This window comes from Bactrocera latifrons, unplaced genomic scaffold (genome assembly GCF_001853355.1).
Source record: "Bactrocera latifrons isolate USDA-ARS-PBARC rearing strain unplaced genomic scaffold, ASM185335v1 scaffold_107, whole genome shotgun sequence".
Taxonomy (NCBI): Eukaryota; Metazoa; Arthropoda; class Insecta; order Diptera; family Tephritidae; genus Bactrocera; species Bactrocera latifrons.
Window position 1 is genome coordinate 1077499 of NW_017534486.1, and position 21881 is coordinate 1099379.

A 21881-nucleotide genomic window follows, 5' to 3' on the forward strand; every position below is an offset into this window, starting at 1 on the left:
TTGCTATGTGTCAAAATATTTATATAAGACAACAAAAAAAATATTCAACTAAATTCAATATAAGATAGGTTAGGTAAGRTTAGTCTGGTGGACCTTTGCGATACCTGATATAGTTCAGTTGCAACATGCCATGAGAAGCCCACATATTTACAGCGTGATCATGCCAATGCGGGACAAGTGCCCAAAACATGCGCCATTGTTTGCCTAGTACTCTGCCCTATACATTCGCTGCAGTCTTCTCGATCTRTCAGCCTCCTCCTGCGAACATATGTCATCACCACACCGTGACCAATTAGTATTCCCATCATCCATGATTGCTACTTAACTGTCTACAAGATAGTATATCGATATATTTTTAAAGTGTTAAAACTGCTTAGTGTACTGTCCCCCTTTGTTTATGCCAGTTTATTATATTTATACCMATTTTTCTTCGATTGGTCACTATCCAAAGTATAAAGAATAATMAAAAATAAATAAAATAAACACATGCGTAAATAAAATGGTACTCTTCCAGTTAGCTATGTCTTCTATGCATTGATATTTAGAGAATATCGACTTTCAAAAACTTTGAGTTATGCCATTTTAGCATTTAATATATCATATAAAGCAAAAATTGGTGAGCGATAGCRCTCACTATTGGTTGAATACTCTGCTGGGTTACAAATTATAAACACATTTTTTTTGGGATGTATTCAAAATGTGTCGAAATTCGAAATAACAAACTTAAAAGTGTTGACAGCGGCAGCAAAAATTATAATTTCGTAATGAAATTAAGAATGTATGTGCATAGCGAGTGCTGTTATACATGAAAGACTTATATATAGGCACATATAAGCAATTCATATTTACGTATACACACTTTCACAAACACACAAGGAATAATTCGTGGGGAAGCATGTTTCATCAATTACATAGAAAACGTCGAGTATATGCAACAGCTGCAATGTGCCACCTCCCACAGCATTTACCCACACCATTTAATTATATGTATAACAAAGTATACATAAGTATTTTATGCGAAATTCGCACAAAAACAATTTCAAAATTCTTGAAAGAGCACAAAGTCATCGGTAAATATTTGCAATCGCTTAATTTTAATTACAATACTTGCTATGTGCAAGAGTGTTTCGTATATATACATATATAAATTCAGGTATGCATATCAAATTCTTTCCGTAATATATATATTAATATTTTGTTTTATTGGGATTGTGCGTTGATTGCTTGTGTGTCGATTGAAGCGCCGCTAGACCGTGCTGCCGTATGCCATATGGTTGTTGTTTCTTTGTGTTTTTTTTTTTTTTTGCAAAACAAAAATTGCTCACAATTAACACTGCACATTTGCCCATAACGGTCTAACTATGCACATATCGGAGTGCTCGGGGTCATACAGGTAAGAAAATTTTGAATTAATGCAACAAAAGCAATGGTTTATAATTTCCGCACATTTAAAAAGATTTTACAAGAGCTCGCGCTTTGTGCGCTTCTGAAAAGAACTGACTTTTTCTAAGACAATTTTTAGCATTCATGACGAATTGTTAATACCTTACTGAATGCCGGCGGCGGTCTGACCTCACGGTGATTTTAAAAGCACATWGATCAATACAWTGCGTTGATCAGCTTATAAATRCTTCTTGTGCGTATTTTTTGATTCSRATTGGGGCCACCTTTTCCACCTTGGTCAGTTTCGAYGCCGATCTAAAACATCTGAGTCCGGCACATGGCCGTAGTGCGACTCCACACTAAATTGTATTTTCGAATTCTACCTGCCCTTAGGTTTAAACCACAGCCACCACGAATCTTCCCAAAGRGCCAAGCCCAATGAGCAGATTGGAGCGAACTCCAAARGTAGAACGTAACAAATTCTTCAACTTTTAAKAAATCTTTRTTATYGCCCTMAAAATRRACTACTGAGCCAATGCTTAAACCCATTTTCCATACMCTTCTTATAAGCTTCGRSCAGGATAGMCTTCGTTTTATTCAGCGAATTGTGTTTTTTTTTTTAGTTTCTCATTTTTAATTAGTGGATAGTTTCGAGGTCATATTCATAAGCACGCAACTCGTTACCAGTAATGTTGCATTTGATGAATGTAGGGTTCTCAGCTAYATTGTCAAGCATCTCTTTTACGAATTCCACTCAACATCATTTCTGCAAAAGATTCTGGTCTTTTACCATAAGTCTGGGATTGAYACCCTTAATATCCAAAACAATAATAAAAATGTATTAARTCGATCCATAAGAGATGTTGATGTCCTCTACTATCCTTYTTTCGATGTTATCTATTAACAGAGCTGGAAAGACGACTCGCATTAGTCAAGTTTTTAATGCTTTGTGCCGTCAAATTCGTAATAAAATTGACTCTCAAAAACATTACTTTAACATTTTTAACGATTCCGTAACCGTGATTTCATTGGAAACTTTTTAGATTTTTTTTTTTTCAAAGGAAAAACAACCAGAAAAACTTTTCGCCTCGTAAACAAGCAGCTGTTAAATACAAATTTTTTTCAAAATAACATCAAACTAAGATCATTAAAGTATCAGTACAGCAAAACAAATTATCGATTCCACTAGAGGTTTTCGGTACCTCGAGAGAGATAGCTGAGTTTCCTAACATTGATTATGGCTCGACTAAATWTTTTTTAGTTTATATTTTGGGTATAAATTGATGGACATCAATTTTGTATACAAAATTTGCATAATAGAGCTTATTAAATCGATGCTGGTCTCTGAGGCACAAAAACTGAAATTTGCACTCGTGTGGCACTTTCATTTTGTTTACACTATTCGCTTCGGAGAACATGCCAAGAATCAATTGAGGCTTTTGAAGTATTTTCCCAAAGGAATGAGAGGTCAGCTTAGCCCAAACTCACACCATGTGCATTCAAAACTAAATTGGCCAACGAAATCGAATCAAAAATATTATTTTTTTTATGTGAAAAATGATCTAGCGAAAATCAACACAGCTGGAGCAATGAATTATAGCAGCATTTTCTTTTTCGATAAACATGTTTTTTKAAGCGATTCTTATGCTTTTATATTTATGTATAAATGAGTAAATAAATGTATGTATATATACATATATGCGTATTAAGGTGTCCATTGTTTCCTAGGTTGATTTTTTTTTTTTTCCCCCCAAACGCCTCTGAAGTTTCAGTTTTTGTCCTAAACATTACTTTTCTTATACATTTTTGATATTTTGAGGACAACATGTCGTATGAGCAACGCAGAATACATAGGACACTGGTCATTCGATATCTAACATTAACTGCGTATAACTTTTAAAGCAGCGGTTTTATGGTCAAAATTATTAAAGCTATTTTTTGTAGCGCAGACAATTTTGTATTCGAATATCACTTTTTCAAAGTTGTAGATTTACTTTCACAAAATCTCATGTCATAATCAGAAATATGATTTAAATTGGAAATAACGAACTTGTTCAATTTGGAACGTAATTTTTAAAGTAAAAACTTAAAGCTCGGAAGGCGTTTGCAAGAACGCGAGCAATTTTTTAAATAACAAATACCCTAACGTAGCTACATTTGTAATATATATCCATCATACCCACATGTTAATTTGGCATTTTCAACACGAATATCTTGCACACTTAAATAWAATCGAAAACAGAAAAMTTAAATTTGAAAATTGAAAAATATACATTCTTCGAAATTTCAATTAATTTTGGTTTCACCGCTACATCAACAAACACACACGTACACATACACCGCGACAAACAAACACATACACATACATATACACTCTTACTAGCGCTGCGGGTGATGCATTCAGAAAATTTTTGATTTGAATAAAAGTATTTTTAATTGGGAACAAAAATAAAAACTCATAAAAAAGGTGCTTTCGGAAGCCAACAATATCTAATAATGGCAGCCACTTTGGTTGCTAAGAGTGTGTGTGTGTGTGTGTAAGTGTGGTTGCTTTGCTTACAATTTCCGCCGCCGTTAATAATAAATAAATAAATACATAAAAATCTATATTAAAGATGTATAAATGAATAAACATATACATATATGTATGTATATATATGTAAGTATGTACATATATGTACATATGGGCGCCTGCATACTTCTGTGCCGCCGCAGAGCGCGTGACAAGTCAGCGTTGCCCGACAACACCAATAACGCAATGTCCGCCCACCGACAGTAGACAACAACTGTTGTGGGCACACAATATAAACATATAAATATGTATATATATTTATAGGTATGTGTATGTGACTGCAACAACACAAAACGGTACATATGTATATACCAACTACTAGCAGCAACTACTTGGTAACACAACTCAACACTCGATCAACCAATTGTCCTGGCTCACCTACAAACACACACACACACACATACTCTCACTACACACATATGCATACATTTCATTAAAATATCACTTTCACGATCGTATTTTGACGAACGCCTCGCTTTCGTCGYCACTTAGTCCGTCCGTTTGTGAGCCAAGCAAAGCCAGCGGCGGCCGACATCATCACTGCCAGCCATCACCATACGGTACAAGCAAAGTCGCCACCATTGACGAGCGAGATCGTGTCGAGAGTGTGTGAACATTTCCAATTGAAGCTTTGTACGCAGCAAACAAGTGTCCACTAAACGCAAAGTCGCAAAGTGTTCGAGGCGCAGCGAAAATAGTCCGTTCACTACAAGTGTTTTTGGTAGTTTGACCAGCGAGGTTTCCAAGTTCCCCACAAATTAATAGACTTTTGTGCTTGTGCAAGGAAAAGAAGAATATATAGAGAATCAAAAAATAAATAACTGTAAACCCTTGGCGTTTATTGCAGTGCTATAAACAAATACAACAAAAACACGTACGTTTGATATAAAGGTTGGTGTGCGAATTGTACTGCCATTGCTGTTCAACCATTTCGAAAATACTCAATATAATGACATATTGATTAATAGAGAAAATGCAAAAAAAAAAGAAGTTAAATATATAAAAATTATTTGTATGTATAATATTTAGATTTATGTTTGTGCTTCGAATGTGTAAGTCTCGCAAATAAGACTGCAGCAATCGTTTGGTGGTAAGCTATTAGCAAATAAGGGCGATGCAGCATTTGGTGGTCGGGTGTGGCATTTTTGAATAAAAGCTGTTTAATAAGCTGCAAATATGCATATTTGCGATTGATTTGCGCTGATAGACTCTATAGAATGTGTTGCATTTACTATTGTTTTGTACATATRCACATGTGCAGGGCATCAAGTAGAAAATTGTACTACAAAAATTACATGTGCTACGTTTTCAAAATTTCGAAATATATTATTTCGACTAAAACTTAGATTTATATTCTATAATCAACTGCATATATATATATTTTTTTTTTCTATAATCATCCAATTTATAAAATTGTGTTTAATATTTATTGAGCATAAATAGATTGGTCACATTTGGCGTGGGTGATTTGAAAATTTTCCACATTAAAAAGATTCGAACGCCTCAAAAAATGTTGCCTCAACGCAGATTTGCATTAACACTTCGTTTTTTTTTTCAATCTTTAAAATTTATTAGCATAAATCAATTGATGCTTTGAAGTATTTGCTCATAAGAATTTAAATTTTGAAAAGAATTGTCAAAATTTTAMATTTTTCTTTATTAAAAATTGGTACATGGGTTTCTYCGGGTAAAAAACTGTCTTTTTTCAACAATTATTTTCTCATATAAAAAATTATTTTATGCTTATAAACATACACCATTAACAAATAAATTGTAAAAATTTTTAGAATAAAATATTTTAAACTCGGACATAGTGACGCCCTTTGCGGTGACCCTGCGCCCGTGTTGGCAGGATAACCCCCTATAGGATCATCTAAAATGAAAACAAATATGTGTTTTAGTTAAAACCTTAACTTAGAACTTGGACGAAGGAAAAAAAATTAAAATTGAATTTTTGGCAGACATTTTTACAAAAAAAAAGAGAATTTCAGTAAAAATTTCGAGATTTTTTTTTTAATACTTGTAATAAAGAAATCTTTCCTGTGTCAAATTTCATGAAGATCGGGCGAGTAGCTCTCGCATTTTGCCAATCGATTTCAAAAAAGCAGTTTCGCGAAAAATGTGCTTAAAAACGGCGCACTTATCCTAGCTAGCCTCAAGCGAACAAGTTAAGAWGGCTGTATCACCGAATCATCTATTGCACGAATCAACTTGGATTAGAACAATATTCTAGATATATTGYAGATCGTAATAAAGAGAATAAAAACAAAAACAAAAAACAAAAAACTTTAAAACCCGTAAATTCGCATCATTCCTTAAAACAAATAACGCTTTATATATGCTCTAATCAACCTAAATGTTCTTATAAGAAAATTAAACTTAAAACTAGCTTAATGAGCTATAAGCAATATTTTTTGTACACCGATTTATAGTATTACTTTTATAATATATTATCGACAAAAGTAAAATAAGGTTATCAAAAACCCAAATTTTTCCATAAGATCTCTGTATAAATTGATTATCAAGTTAAACTAAATTTTTTAGGCTGTAAGCACTAATTCCTTCAATACTTTTATAATATTACTTCCATAAAGTATTATTTTTTTAAAAGCAAATTTTTGAAAATYTGAATTTTTTATAAATTCAGTACATATACTAATTTAGGCTTAGTTTTTTAAAAAGAATATAAATATATTTTATAATTTTCGTTGTGATCTCTGGTGGCATCTTCATATCTCCTAAAATTAAGCAAACATTTTAAAAATTATCTATATTGCATCTTATAAGACCGCTCTAAACAACTGATAAGTTATTATCTTTTCATATCTACTTCTTGAGAATATTTTTTTCTTATACACTATCGAAACTATTACACAAAAATTTCACTAGTTTACAGTAATTTTACGACTAAGATATTAGAGACTGCTTCTTACCAATTTTGGATTRATAAAGCATAAAACGATAGTAAAAATTTTTAAAACATATTTTTTCTTTATCTGTGGTGTCATTTTCGGACTCAAATTCGTAATCAGCACATCCCAAATACTCCATAGATTTCTTACAACCTCAGCCACAAATTTTTACTTCAGACTTTTTGAGTAGTGTTATTGTGAAATATATAAAAAATACTAAATTTCACCCAGCAGTTCTAAAAAATTAAATTCTATTCCACCAGTATCTAATATGTATACGATATACATTGCTAATAGTTATATTGGCGCGGCTTACAATATGACAAAAAAGTATCCGGAAATTGTAAATGAAACGCAAAATATTTAATTATTCATTAATTTTATCGTCTTAAAAGTAATCCCCACCCAGATGTCATACGCTCCAATCCTCGAAACACTTTTCATAAGCAATTTTTGGTATGGCTTTCCGTACATTCAACCAATTTTGTTTTATCCTTCGATCGATTGAAAGGGCACTCCACGGAATAGCTATTTCAGTTTGCGGAACAAAAAAATCACACGAAAAAAATTTGTTGAATGCGGTCGTGGATCAATAGTATTATTTACGTTTTTAACTTTAAATTCGGTCACAATAGTGGCTCGATAGTGCATTATCATAGTGTAAGATCCATGAATTGTTCTCCAACTCCGACCGCTTTCGACAGGTGTTCTAACGCAAACGTTTCAATACGTTCAAATAGAACTACTTATTACCGTCTGTCTCTCCGGAACAAATTCATGATGCAGCAAACCACGAACATCGAAGAAATGAAAATAAAAAGAATGTTTCTTTGATTTCGGCTGYTTGTTTTCCCTCCATTCCCTCCATTGTTGACTTGTTTGTACGTGARAGTCAAAAACCCAAGTCTCGTCGGCAGTTAGAATGCTCTCCATGAATGTGGGATCAGAATTCGCACCATTAAGCATGTTCAAAGARACATGTTTACGGTACTSTTTTAAACAAACAATTTARCTTTATCGGCTCGAGATTCACRAAATTTGGTTAGGAATATAAAATTTTAGAAAAATTCTTTAWTCCCATTGTAAAAATCGCAAYGCAATACAAAGATGTACTGACTTAAGCAGCTGCTGTATACAAACTGGTTGACAGATCGCGCTCAAATTTGACATGGTAACTACGGACAGTCCTATCAACTCAGCAAATTATATTTTTTTAAATATCATTTACCCGGAAATTAAAATTATAATTTCGGGGTGTTCTTTAGTCACAATGTACTTCCACAACGTGTTCAAAGATTAAATTAAAGTTTTGGTCTGTATTTTGCCGCATTTCTTAAAATTCCTTTCGCTTTTGCTCATAGCTCATATCATTGCTTCTGCCAAATCTTCATAATTTCCATCAATCAATGAAATAGAGTAAATACTAGCAGATTGTACAAACAAATGAAACAATATGAGGTGTTCATACTAATTTTCTTTTTAAATAAAGTTTCTCTTAAATCCTTCTTCTTCTTTCGAAAATATAACCATTTTGTAATAGACACAGTGGGGTTTCTAAATCGAACAAATTGTCCTCAAGTGTGAAACAACTTAAGGGTCAGTAGTATAATCTGGCAAAATGTTCTTAAATTAAAAAAGGTCATTAACGTTTTTTTTTTATTTTTCCCCATGGTTTTTTTTTTACATAAATTTTGTCATAACATTGTCAATAAATTATAAAAAACTAGGAATCTAATRTAGACTATAGTCAGGCGTTTTGTGGAAAAAAGAAAAAAATTAAGCAATTCGGTTGCGTGGGTCGACCGGAATCATGTCAGTCAGTGTAAAATAGTGTGTTTTGAGAAAAATGCGTTTAAAGTTTGAGGTACTTAAAAAGCATACAACGATGGACATAAACGCTGAAAATTTGGCATACCCCTAATTATTATTCTTGAGCTTTTTTCGAAACCTTCCAATGGTGGGTTTCTACATTAATTCTAAGGGTATAAAGGAACAGAAAATGATGCAAAAAAAAAATTTTTTTTGAAAAAAGTTTACCCTACTGACCTCTTAATGCTTTGGACATTTTCACATTGTGATAGGAAGGAAATATATCAATAATTCCCACTCATCTCAAAATTATTAAACGTTTATTTTCTGTAATATGTGTTCTACTTACTTACTTATAAGAAATAGTTTTGGAATTTTATATAGATCTCGAATAACATCAAAAATATAGCTGAAAGTCTCTATTTTTTCCTTCATCACCCAGGAGTATATAAAAAATGTATGGTCGAATATTTTCGCTAGCCTGAAAAAATATATTAATTGCAGCATTTTTTAATTGTTGATTTTTTCATTAATTTGACATTGCTCAAGGTTGTGCTTAATAGTCACGTACAAATTTAGAACGAAGATAATTTTAACACACAATAAGTTAGATGTTCCCGAATTTATTGTATATGTCATAATATTTTCCAGAACAACTATAAATTATATTGCTAATTTCTTCAATTATACACTYAGCTTTGGCTAATGCTGCATGTTTTCGAAGGCAGCGGAAAAGTAATAAATTCAAAATATTATGTCGAAGAAAAAGCAATAACTTTTGATGTATGCAATGGCGCTTGTTATAAATATGTATGAAAAACAATAACAGTAAAAAATATAAAAATAAAAAAAACTTAAGTAAAACATAAATTGAATATAATTTCGAGTCGAAAGTAGTGCGAGTATTAAACAAAAAAAAAATAAAATAATTTCAAAAATATATTAATTATATGTTTTTCATAACATATCTAAAAATACATTTTTTACCCACAAGCAGAATATTTTTTAAACAAAACATGATGACATTTCTAACATTTTAATGGAAGGGACAATCGAAAGACACAGCTGCTGGAGCACGTACACTCTTTATTGTTTACAAAATACGGAAAAGTAACAAACAATAAATAKCGGCAATGATACATGAGACAAATAAGCAATTAGCTTGTTCAAAACAAAACAAAAATTGAAATTGACAAATTCGAAAAAAAATAAACAAAAAATAAATAAAAAACTTAAAATAAAATGAAATGAATTAAAAATAAACTAAACCACAATAGGCGTTGGCCAGACGACAATAGAGCCAGACAAGCATATATCGCTAGTATATACTTATATWTATACATATATCTATGTATGTACTATATATCTGCTAATTTTCAAACCTACAACMAAAAAAAAATATTTCTTTTTTGTTTTTCCTTGTATTTTYCACATACCGTCAMCTAAAAYGCAAAACAACCTACCACGAAAAATTTGAAATTGAGTTTTTGTTGCTTAGGATTCATCACATCATATTACATATATGTATGACTCTAATTTTAAGCACCCGCTATCAGATATAACCAATATATAACCAATTATCATAACCATATATAACCAATATAACAATTATCATTGCCATTTTATAAGCAAAAGTCAAATTTGGTTTCAAGATACATATTTCTATAATATCGTTTTTCCTTCATCAAAAAATTTCCTTATTTATAGTTGTTTYAGAAAATATTWTRACATATACAATAATTTCGGTATCATCTAACTTATTGTGTGTTAAAATTATCTTCGTTCAAAATTTTTACGYGACTATTAAGCACAACCTTAAAAAGTGATGTTACGTTATTTTGCATTTTAGGTGATAATATACATAATATATTTTATTAAAAACTGTCAAAAAYACACACATATATGTCTGTATGTGTATCGGCGATATTTCTGGGTCATTAGTTTTTTGATTTACCACGCTTTTGCACACTCTGCTTTTCATACATATGTATATATGTATGTATGTATGTACATATGTAAGCATAGTCTTTGGAGGCGCTTGAAATTGGCAAGTGTGCACATCTGTTGTTTTGCCATGACACAGTCAGTGCAATTAATAATCGACTACTTGGCACTTAGGCAAATTCAAAAAACGAATTTTTAAATGCTTTCGAAGATGAAAATCTCGGAAAAATCTTGGAATTTCACAACTTGCTTACAGAAAATTCCCCKTTATAACAATAAAAAAGCTTATAACACTGACCGCCAGCTCGCTCTCCCAGCCCGCCAGTCGAAGTGCGGCACAGCAATGCGGTTCATATCAATCAGTCGCCTTTCGCTTCGAATGCTGCCGGCATTTTTAGGCCAATTTGCAGCGCAMAACAATAATAGCCCTTCAAACGTCAGTTACTACATTTTCTAGCTGCTAAATCAATCAACATGCAGTGTAGAATATTAGCCAGCAGTCGGCACAAATTGCCGTTATTTTTTCGTTTTGCAAAAAATTATATGAGTTTTCTCATACTTCGCGCTGCAATAAGTGCGAAAAGACAGCGTTGCCACACACGATAAAAGCGTAAGAAAGTTAATATTTATATTTATTTCTTTTGTACAATCTTATTCGTTTCTTCAAGTAATACATGTACATTTTTCTGAACAAAAAACAAATATTTTTATTCACTACAGGCTGTTGAAAGCATCGAGGAATATAGCCATAGTCATAGCGAATATATCGAAGAGCATACGAAGATTGTAACACAGGTGARAATTGCACGCATAAAAGAAATTTGTGAATGAAAGAGTGTTTTATTGCGTTTTGCAAAAAAAAATTGTTTTAATTTTAATTGTGATTTCCTTTTCGCAGACAACTGAATCGATCGCCAGTGAAAGATCTTACAGAGCAGTCGCTTTCGAGAAATTACCGTTACCAACTACCGGCGGAAACGTTGTTGGTAAGTACAGAATTACTTTATATGTTGATAAAATTAATAGAAAGTTGAAATTGAGAAAGAAGTAAGTTAGTATCTACAAAGTATTTGCAAAGCAAACTAATATCAAATTAATCAACTTTTATAGTCAAAATTTATACCCATCCTAAACTCCGAAATAGTGTTAGATCTCCTCAATACTCTCACAATAACTAAAATTAAGAATTCAATTTTGAGTTAATGATGTTACCTAAGTGGAAGTAGAAACATACTGTAAATAATTCCTCCATAAATTARAAGCTCTAAAATGTTCCTCCGACAACATGTATTGAGAACTTTTATGTTGCTGATGTCATGTTAGATTGAAGAAACATTCTCTGTATTGTCGTAAAACCGATTCTACTACAAAATATTTCCAGTACTATGAAATAAAAGCAATATATCAGAGCTAAGGRGTTTCCCTTCATTAGGTTTTCAACTGCTTAAGAGTATAAATATTATTTCTTCTACGGTTGACCACGATAAAATCGTAGTAACATAGCATTATCGATTTTATGAATTTCCCGGGAGTTTCAAAATATAATTTTCATAATTCCGTCGAGATCTAGAACATAACAACCATAACAAATTTTAACAAAATAATTATGGAACTCGATCACTAACTGACAGCTCACATCCACATACAGAAAAGTAGTCGATCATTTTCGGTTCCTACAGTCGTATGAGTTATTCTTTAGATAGAATTGGATCGTAAGTTCTATTGTGCCCTATCACAAGTCTCAACGTAAGTAGCAGCCCAAGCAAACCGATAAATTCCAATATACTGCTAGGTGACGTTAAGGCGATGTGATCGCTATTTGGAAGCAAGGATTCAAGACCCTTTAGCACCTACAGACTTCTGGAGTTTCAGAATCCATGACGCAGAACCGCACAAAAAGGTAGACTCTTATTATATAAGTGCTTCTTGAGCTTACAATAATCACCCCTTATGAGGGTGATTACAACCTGCAAATGGATTAGTTAAGTTCGTCAGAAATTTGAAACTCTTCCCTTAATATGGATATCGATGGATTATGTTTTTCGATTTAATTCAATCTAATATACTGAGAAAGTATTTGAAAAATTTTACTAGACACATAGTGAACCAACGAGATTTTATGAATCAAATCAGAGGTAATGCTGGGTACTTTTGATGGATTTAGTAAAAATAAATATCATAAACACTAACTTATACTATAATTTAGTGGTCCAAAGCTTATATATCCTACCAAGATCTAGATACACAGTCTTAAGGAACCAAACTAGAAAAAATATTTACCAAAATATGTTAGAAGTTATGTTTAGTTATGTCTGTGTTTATTATGGATCCGGTTCGTACAATGAAAACATGACATTAACCTGATAAAAATATGTAAATATATACAAAGTTCTACTAGAACAGGTTTTTGTCATGACTTCACTGAACGCACCACGTATTTTTAATGTAAAAATTACAATTTTTTTGCTGTGGAAATAATTTACTAAAAATTTAGAATTTCTTGCCAAAAAGAATTCGTCTCCCGTATTTTATTTGTAAGTGCTTGCTATGAGTGCTTTGGATCTAGCTTTTGAGTTGTTGGTGTATGGTGATGAAGCAAAGCACTGCTGTGATCGCTTTAAACACAACCTTTCTTCTAAACACCCAGCTGTCGGCGTATGTAACGAGCTAATAGCTTAGCTGGACGCTCTTGCCATTCGCCGAGCGTCTCTTTAGTTTCTGTAATCTGGGATTGAGTRAAATATACTCGAGTATTCCACTCAGTAATACAATCAAAATGTACCTGGTCACCGTTCAGTCGATTTACTATGGCCRCGCAGATTATACCCGCTTTAAGGCCGGCATTGTGGGTCAGCGCTGCAAACATGGAGCTCTCCATTTCGATGTTTACCACACCTCTTTGCTGCAGCATATTTAGCCATTTCATCTTGTCCGCTTCTTGGTAATCACAAAATGCACCATCCAAACGGCCTTGTCCTAGACGATTGGAACAARTTGTTACTTATATATTTTGCAATAAGTTGGGATCTTTCACGACTCTCACCTTCATAGAAGTCATCGGCGCAATAAGTCTTGCCTATAACCGTTTGAAAGCCATCGCTTGGGCTCGCGACTGCCTTGAGCTCTTGTGCCAAATTAGCATCTAGTTTGGTGGGTCGTGGCACAACATTGCCCAAAATTYTCTGCGCATCAAAGATTTAAGAGAGTTATAATAATCAACTATCATCACAAATATTACTCACGAATTCATGTTCGGCATTCAATTTGTCATTGAGCACACCATCGGAAATGACAACGGTGCCACCCGGCACACCTAAACCGCCACAAGTACCCAGTCGTATGAAAACCGGGTTCTTACATTTCGCATGATGTACAAGCTTAATCAGTTCATGCAGTAATATACTGATCGAGGGATTGCCCATGCCATGGTTCACACAAATAATCGGTCCTGCTTTGTACATGGAGTAACGATCTGCGGCGCCGGTTAAGTCAGACAATTGTGTGCCAACGGGTAGCTTGTGTTTTATTTCGTTTAACAGATATTTCGCAAGATTTTCCATACGTTTCGGTGTACCACCTACGATGACGAACTATGCAGAGAGAGGAAAGAATCACTGGATTACTCTTTATGCATTTACAGTTTAGACAAGATTTCAGAACTCGCCGGATATATGAAAAGAAGCTATAGAAGGGGAGTGCATATTTCATGTCTCAAGTAAGATCTGAATTGATTAYATTGATACAGAACGTGGAAGGGCTACCTGATACATGAAACAATATGGTGGGAATGAGAGTAAGATAGGTGAGMGACTTTAGTTATAAGAAACTTGATATTCTCTCCACTATGAAAAGTTCTTACTAAGTAGAATATGACTCAAAAATTCTAGGATCTTGTGATAATTCATGCCGTTACTCCTAGACATCACGTATAGGCAAATATAAAACATCGACTTCAAATCAAAACTGCATGCTTACCTTCACATCGCCGAACATTTCTGGCAAATTGTGTGATTTCGTACCCAAACCAAGATGATAAAGGAAATCTTCGTCCATACGAGCGATATGAGGATTACGAATGAAACCTGTGGGGCATTCGGGTGAATGTTCTGTTGTTGACCTGTGGTAGAGCGTATAGTAAACACCCAATGTTGCGGCAGATTTAATATTATATATAATGATTAATTTAAGCACAGTTCTTCCATCCAGGTTGGTTAATTGTACTTACATACACCCACAACTCGGCGAAGCTAGATCCATACTTTAGAATTTTTTCTTATTAATACTTAAAAATAGGGAGACGAAATTAAATACGTGATTTTATGTACGAAAAATTTATAGATTATTTTCTAAAGAAATGTCAAGAAAATTTATTTTGAAATTTGTATAACGAAATATCAAGTTTACATGGTTACAAAAATTTTAARTGAGTAGTTTAGAGAGTTTCAAGGGGCGTAATTGATTTCTCAGGTGAAATTTCATCAAAGACGGGATAGTTTCATTTATAACTCTCTTGCAATAACTTTAATATTTTTTTAAGTATGGACTTTATAATTTATCTAGAACTATAGCGSCACTTTAGTAAAACCTAGTGAATTTGTTAGATTTATGATAAGTGTACTTTTATTAGAATGAACTTTAAGCTTTTCGATTTGCCATTTCTTTTCTCATTTCCTTATCAAGTTCTGCACTTTTGCTTGCCAATTTGAGTTTTTTTTTTTCAAAAAACTAAATCTGGGGCTCAGGACTTTTTAAGAAAATGAGAACACAAGTGGCGACTGAACTTTATTAAAAAGCTCTAACCTTTTGATTTATACTAGTTGTTAGTTCGATTGCCCACTCTGTACATTTTGACGAATCGAAGCCTGTTTGTGCTTATTTAGAACTTTAACATTGCTATATATGTGTAATGCATATAATGCCCATAAAACTAGTAGTTTTATATACATGTAGAGGACGTTTTGGAGCATGATTTTTAGTTCATTGACCATTTATATAAAATATATATAGTAACTACTTGACACCACTCATTATTGCCAAAGTCTGCATACATATAACTTTTTATATATGTAAAAGTATATACTCATGCTAATTGCTACAACACTTTATGCCAGTAAACAGACTASAAACAGCAGCAACAAATCGCAACGACATGCGTCGTCTGATCTTTGGTGATGGCCAAAATAAACAAATAGTGCGAAAAGACAACACTGCGCCTGTCACTTTCCGAAGATGGCAAGTGGCTACGATAAAATCTTGTGGCTTGATGAAAATGTTAGTGTTGATATGCCACAAAAACCACAAAAAAGCAAGCAAAATTAAGCATAAGAACAGCAACAAACAATATTTTTTCATTGTTGTTGTTTGCATTAGCTGTTGTTGGTGACAGATTGTCAGTCCGAGTGTCAGCGAAAATGTTAATTAAGCATAAACTCTAGTGTTTGGCAAAAACACACGAATTTAAATAAGTACAGAGAATATACATGACATATGTATATTTTTTAAGAAAAGTAGGAACAACTTTGTATGAACGATGTCTGAGGAGGGTCGTTGAGAGAAAACCTGTGTCAAGGGAGGATATAGTATTCTGGTTCTATAATTCATCAATTATTGGAGAAAAATCTATAAAAAAAATTGGGGAGAGCGGCCTGATGCTCTGAACACTCTAGCCCGGGAAAGAATTGTCCCCACTCCCACTCTTTCTCTGTCACTGATCATGAGAGAAATTAAATTATATGCAAATTCTTGTTTCTTGTTCTGAATCGAAGCGGAATTCTGCGCGTAGACTGTAGACTTTACTTATCCACACAGAAAAAAGTCTAACAGTGTAATATCACACGATCTTGGTGACTAATCGACCGGTTCAAAACGTGAAATTATGTGCTCACCGTAGTGTTCTCCCAACAAATCCATTGATTGATGCGATATGTGGGAAGTGGGATCGTCTTGTTGAAACCAAATGTCGCCGAAATCACGAGCTTCAATTTCTGTCATCATCGTTGATTCCACCCGCATGAAATGGTATCTCTTGAATCTCTTCAGGTTGCTCTTCATCCCCAATACTTCAATTTTGCTGAACAAAATTTGGCACGAAAACTTCGAATCTTTTTGGAATTTGTTAAGGAGATATCTAACTGAAATTTTGCAGACGTCCTTCTCTGCCTAAAAACCAAATCCTTTGTGGAAACCGCCGTTATCGGACCACTATAGCATATAGCTGTTATACAAAGTGAATGATCAAAATCAAGTTCTTATATGGAAAACTTTTCTATTTGAACAGATATTTTCACGAAATTTTGCAAAGACTATTTTCTGAGGCAACACTATGATGTCGTAATTAGTTTTTCAGATCGAACTACTATAACATGAGGCTACCATACAAACCGAATGATCAAAGTCATGTTCTTATATGGAAAACTTTTGTATTTGATAAGGTATCTTCACAAAATTCGGCTTGAATTATTTACCAAAGCAATGCTACGAAATCTGAAAAAATATTTCAGATCGGATCACTACATCATATAGGTACCATACAAACTGAATAATCATAATCAAGCTCTTATATAGGAAACTTTTCTATTTTAAGAGATATCTTCACGAAATTTGACAGAGATTATTTTTTGAAGCAACACTATGATATGTGAAGAAATTTTATAGATCGGACGTTTATAGCATATAGCTACCAAACTGAACGATTAATTCCTGTCCCTGAATGGAAAACTTTTTTATTTGACGAGTTATTTTCAAAGAATTTGGCAAAGAATTTTTGCCAAAACCTTGCAATAACCTGCGATGGGTATTCTAACTTTGGTGCAGCTGCAAAGGGTATTTTCTTGTTTTTTAAACACATTCATTCACCTGTTGTAGTCATATTATCGATTTATATTATTTAAAAGTGGCATTTACTACTTATTAGTAAAGTTTCTTTTAAAATCATATATTTATGAATATTTTCAACAAAGCTGTATAACGGTCTTCCTTATTCGCATTTACTAATTTTGATATCGGGCACGCACCTGCCGCTGCACACAGCACAACAGTGCGAGTATAATTTTGTAAATGGACATTATTAAATTCAAATTAATTTTTAGCAACGCAAATACTTTTCACTTGTGACATGAACATGCAATTTATTAGCGTAACAACAGCAGCATTTAACAGTTATTAATTATATTCAAGATTTATGAGCAATTCCACAATGCACATTGTCAATGTGTGAAGAATATTCRAAAGACATAAGTTCGTTGCGCTCTTATATAAGCAAATTTTCAAATTTTAACCCATACATAATTACTATATGTATAAATGTGTGTATATTTAAGTGCATGTGCATTTATGCATCCGCTTGAAAACGACGCGCCGTTGTGTCGCCTGCGGAGGCAAATTGCAGAAGAATCACTGCGTACTCCGTGGTGCAGTGGGAAGCAGCTTCCAATAATTGACCAGCATAGTTTGATATTTTTCGACAGGTTTCAATATTTTGCATCCACTTGCTGCGACACGTTTCATTTACTCGCTGTGTGACACATATGAGCGCATAGTATGTAGCTGCAGCGTGTACATCAATGCCTGCGAATTCGCTGCGCAGCAACGCCCGCTAGCCTTACTCTGAACGATTTTGTATTTATTGCCACAATTTTCACTTCCAATAAGCGGCAGTGATGGTCTGCAAGCTATCAATGCATGCAAAAATAATTTTTAATATATGTATTTTTTTTTCCTTTTTTTATTCAATTTTGAAATTTTTTTCAATATTTTCTTTTAAATTTTTTTTTTTTATTTTGTTTTCAATTTTTTTTTAATTAAATTCTGCATTGCTCCGCAAAATGTTTTGGCCGATTTCGCGTGCAAATACTTTGCTTTAAATGATGTGTTTTTCCTTAATGATTATTTCTTTGCCTGCTTGGCGGCTCGTGCGGTTTTCTCATACGTCATGTCAAATTCATTGATTTCTCGACCCAAAAATCGGCCAAACCGGCGAGTCATCAGCTAAACCAATACACTCCAAATGAAATTTTCCGCCGGATTCGGTGTAAGCAAGCAACTCCTCTTCACTGCTTAAATTTGTGCTTAATTATTAATAAATATGTGTATAGGAAAGTCACATTAACACGATTACTTGCCTACCTCTGCACAACTTTTGCAACTTGTAAAAAACACACACATACATACTTATATACATAGTTGCATTTCTCCCAATTCTTATTTATCCCTTTTGCTTATTTTCGCTTTGATTTGCATTGCACGCCGCATTGAAATTTTCGTTTCAATAAAATATTGCATTTTCGAGCAATATGCCAACAACAGGTACAAATATTTGCCATGAATAAGGTTTGATTGATTTGCGCCAATTGCGTATATGACAAATATTGGGCAATTTTTTTTTAACACATACAAACTCACGCTCAGTACACAGTGGCAGCAATTGTTTTTCGCAGTGCTGTCACATTTTCATACAAACATACGCGGGTATATTTGCAGGCCACAAATTATGATACTTCGCCTGCTTGTACCCAGTAGCCTGTAGTTATATTTAGTTATAGTTGAGTAATATTAATCAGACTGTAATTGTGTTGAGCGATAAGTGGATAATAAGTGCTTTAAACGTTGCATGCAATGTTACAGTTAAAGTACAATAGTGTTAAAGATCTAGCGCTTAAAAATTAGTATTTTTTCGTTTGCACGGTTTTGATAATTTTTTATGAGATAACCCTTTTATGGGTTATAAAATCTCAATAAATTGTTCTACTACTATGAGCAAAAAATAGTACTTATGACACTTTTTACAACTTTAAAATGCTTAATTTATTCTTCAAAATCTGTCATTCCCTTAAAGTAATCCGCCTTGGCCCCAACACACTTGTGCYTCTGGCGTTTCGTTTCGKGATAATTTTGGCAACACTACGTTTCGYCAGCAGTCACAATATTTTAAAGGAAGTTTTTGTCCTTTGACCGCTTTAATGATGACCTTCGAATGTTSGATWCTGAGCAATTTTTGGTCGTCAATCAATTTGTGCGGAACAAAYYGAGCACACAMCTTTTTTAARCCCAAACGWTCGGTCACAATACGATAAATCGATATTTTGGAGATGTCCAATTCCATWTCCATGAATTTCAATGATGATTTCGACTGATTTTCGATGAATTCACGCACAGTTTCGATGGAATTTCCGGTGATCGCGGATTTTGCTTGGCCCACATGTTGATCGTCATTTATGTCCTCACGACCACTTTGTTTCGGTAAAAGTTTTACCAATTTTAAAACAGAATTTAATGTTGGCTCTTTCCTCGAAGCTCATTTTCTCACTGATAACACAAACATACTGACACTTAAAGCGCAATAAAATCACTTAAAATCTATGAAATGTCATGAAACTCTCACTGGGCAATCGATAAAGATAGCAGATTCTAATGCACCAGTCGACATATAGATGGCGCCACCAGGGGGCACTGATTCAAAAATTCCTGTTTGCTTTGGAACGCTCCTTGTATGAATTRCAGTGATAGTTGTCTGAATAAGAAAAGGTTGAATCATAATTTGAGATGAGTGCATATTATCTAACAAATGTGCCTGAAGCCTTACATAGAACAATGCAAAATGTAAAAGGAACAATCAAGTCTGTGAGGATGTTGTTACATCATACATATTTATGCATGTACTATTCCTTAAGTGATTTACGATGTCAATAAAAAATTTAGATTGCCGATTTAACTATTCCATTATATTGTTATCACGATAAATTATACCTTGACAACAGAGAGCGAGCAGAGCCGCCGATTTAGACTAGTTTTCTATACATTTCTCCTTAGATACATAGGGTTTCAGACCACCATCAACTGTGTGCACTTGACGTTGTGGATTTTTATATTTTTGCTAGTACCTTTTCAAATCGCTTAGGAATAATCTTTATGCCTAAGATGACGGTTTCAGAACGGGTTCACATCGCACGTGCCCGAGTTTTTTAATGATATCTTCAAAAGAAAAGCACCAAATTTCTTATCGCGTTGCATATTTCAGTGTCACTTAAATATATTTGTACTATCTACGTGCTATATGTATGACATGCACACTTATTTATTATTATATTTTGAAACTTATCAACACGCAATGAATAAGAAAGAATCGGCAAATATATTTATAAAAATAAAAATAAAAATTTTAATTTAAGCAGAAAAACTATGCTGAGTTGAAATAAAATCAAAAAATAAATTGTGCACCATTCGCAACTTTTCGAATTTTCGAAATCATTTTAAATGTATTAAATATTCGATCACTTCTTTGACTATTTTAAAGGCGAGCAGGTGTATGTATGTATCTGTATAAAACTAAATCGACCACTATATAGAAATACATATATTGCACGGAATCGATGCTGACGACAACAAGGCAGCATTGGTCATTAAAAAGAAAGCCACCAAAATATTTACAACAAAAAGTTCATGAAAAAGAATTCGCACACATATTTGCATACGCGACTACCAACAACAAGTAGATGAGTTATGCGCAGCGGACACAAACACATGGAAGCTGTTATATTTTTATATGAAAATGTTAATAAATAATAAATGTGCTTAATTTGCAACGTAAAAAAGTCGCAAAGACAGCAGCAGAAACAGCAACAACAGCAGCAGCAGCGCGCTGTGCACCACTAGCAGCCGCGCCAGCAGTGTGCTCTAAGTCAACAGTATCGAATATTGGCAAAGGAGGTTTTCCAATGCTACGCTGTTGTATTGAAAACTAGTCATAGCGGCCAAARCGTTAGCACACGCTGCAAGCAAGATGATCACTGCACATGTGTGGCGTGTGTGCGCTCATGAGTGTGTATGTGTGTTTGTGTGGCCGGCCAATACAAGGGCGTTATCGATGTGAATTTTCGAAAATCGCCCAACGGCGTTGGCTGCTGCTATGCTGCTGTTGCTGCCTCCTTTTCTACCGCTACCGCTGCTGCTGTCAGCGCTCGCCGACACGATCGGAAGAAGCATTTGCTGCGCAAAACGGAGCGATCAGAGGCACTACTGGTGGCGGATGGTCTTAATTTCGATTTGGAATCAAAAAAATCTCACTTGAAAACGGAACGTGAAAACGCATAGACGACAAGCGCCGAGCGAGTTGTCGTTGGTAAAAATGCAAAAGTGTTGAGCAGCAATTAGTTTGTAATTTAATTACCAAAAAATACAAAGGACCTCGCAAGTCCCACTCTTAAAAAGTTCTATATAGTACATATTGTGTTTTGCATTTTATTTTACAAAAGTGCCGAAAAAAA

The 21881-nt window shown here is 33.7% G+C and overlaps 2 protein-coding genes across 2 annotated transcripts in view; one reads left to right on the plus strand and one right to left on the minus strand.

The window, feature by feature from the left end:
- LOC108970712 (filamin-A) overlaps positions 1-21881 on the plus strand; it is an 89454-nt gene that overhangs the window by 51920 nt on the left and 15653 nt on the right. Inside the window, exons 13-14 of the mRNA XM_018936239.1 lie at positions 11341-11415; positions 11519-11606. Coding sequence (XP_018791784.1) covers positions 11341-11415; positions 11519-11606 — 163 coding nt within the window. The remainder of the gene's footprint in view (positions 1-11340; positions 11416-11518; positions 11607-21881) is intronic.
- Positions 12917-14973, minus strand: LOC108970724 (uridine phosphorylase 1-like). Its single transcript, XM_018936261.1, has 6 exons — positions 14846-14973; positions 14596-14737; positions 13863-14210; positions 13664-13802; positions 13403-13596; positions 12917-13345 (listed from the first exon to the last, which is right to left on the minus strand). The coding sequence occupies exons 1-6, from the start codon at positions 14875-14877 to the stop codon at positions 13256-13258; spliced, it is 945 nt and encodes a 314-aa protein (XP_018791806.1). The 5' UTR covers positions 14878-14973; the 3' UTR covers positions 12917-13255.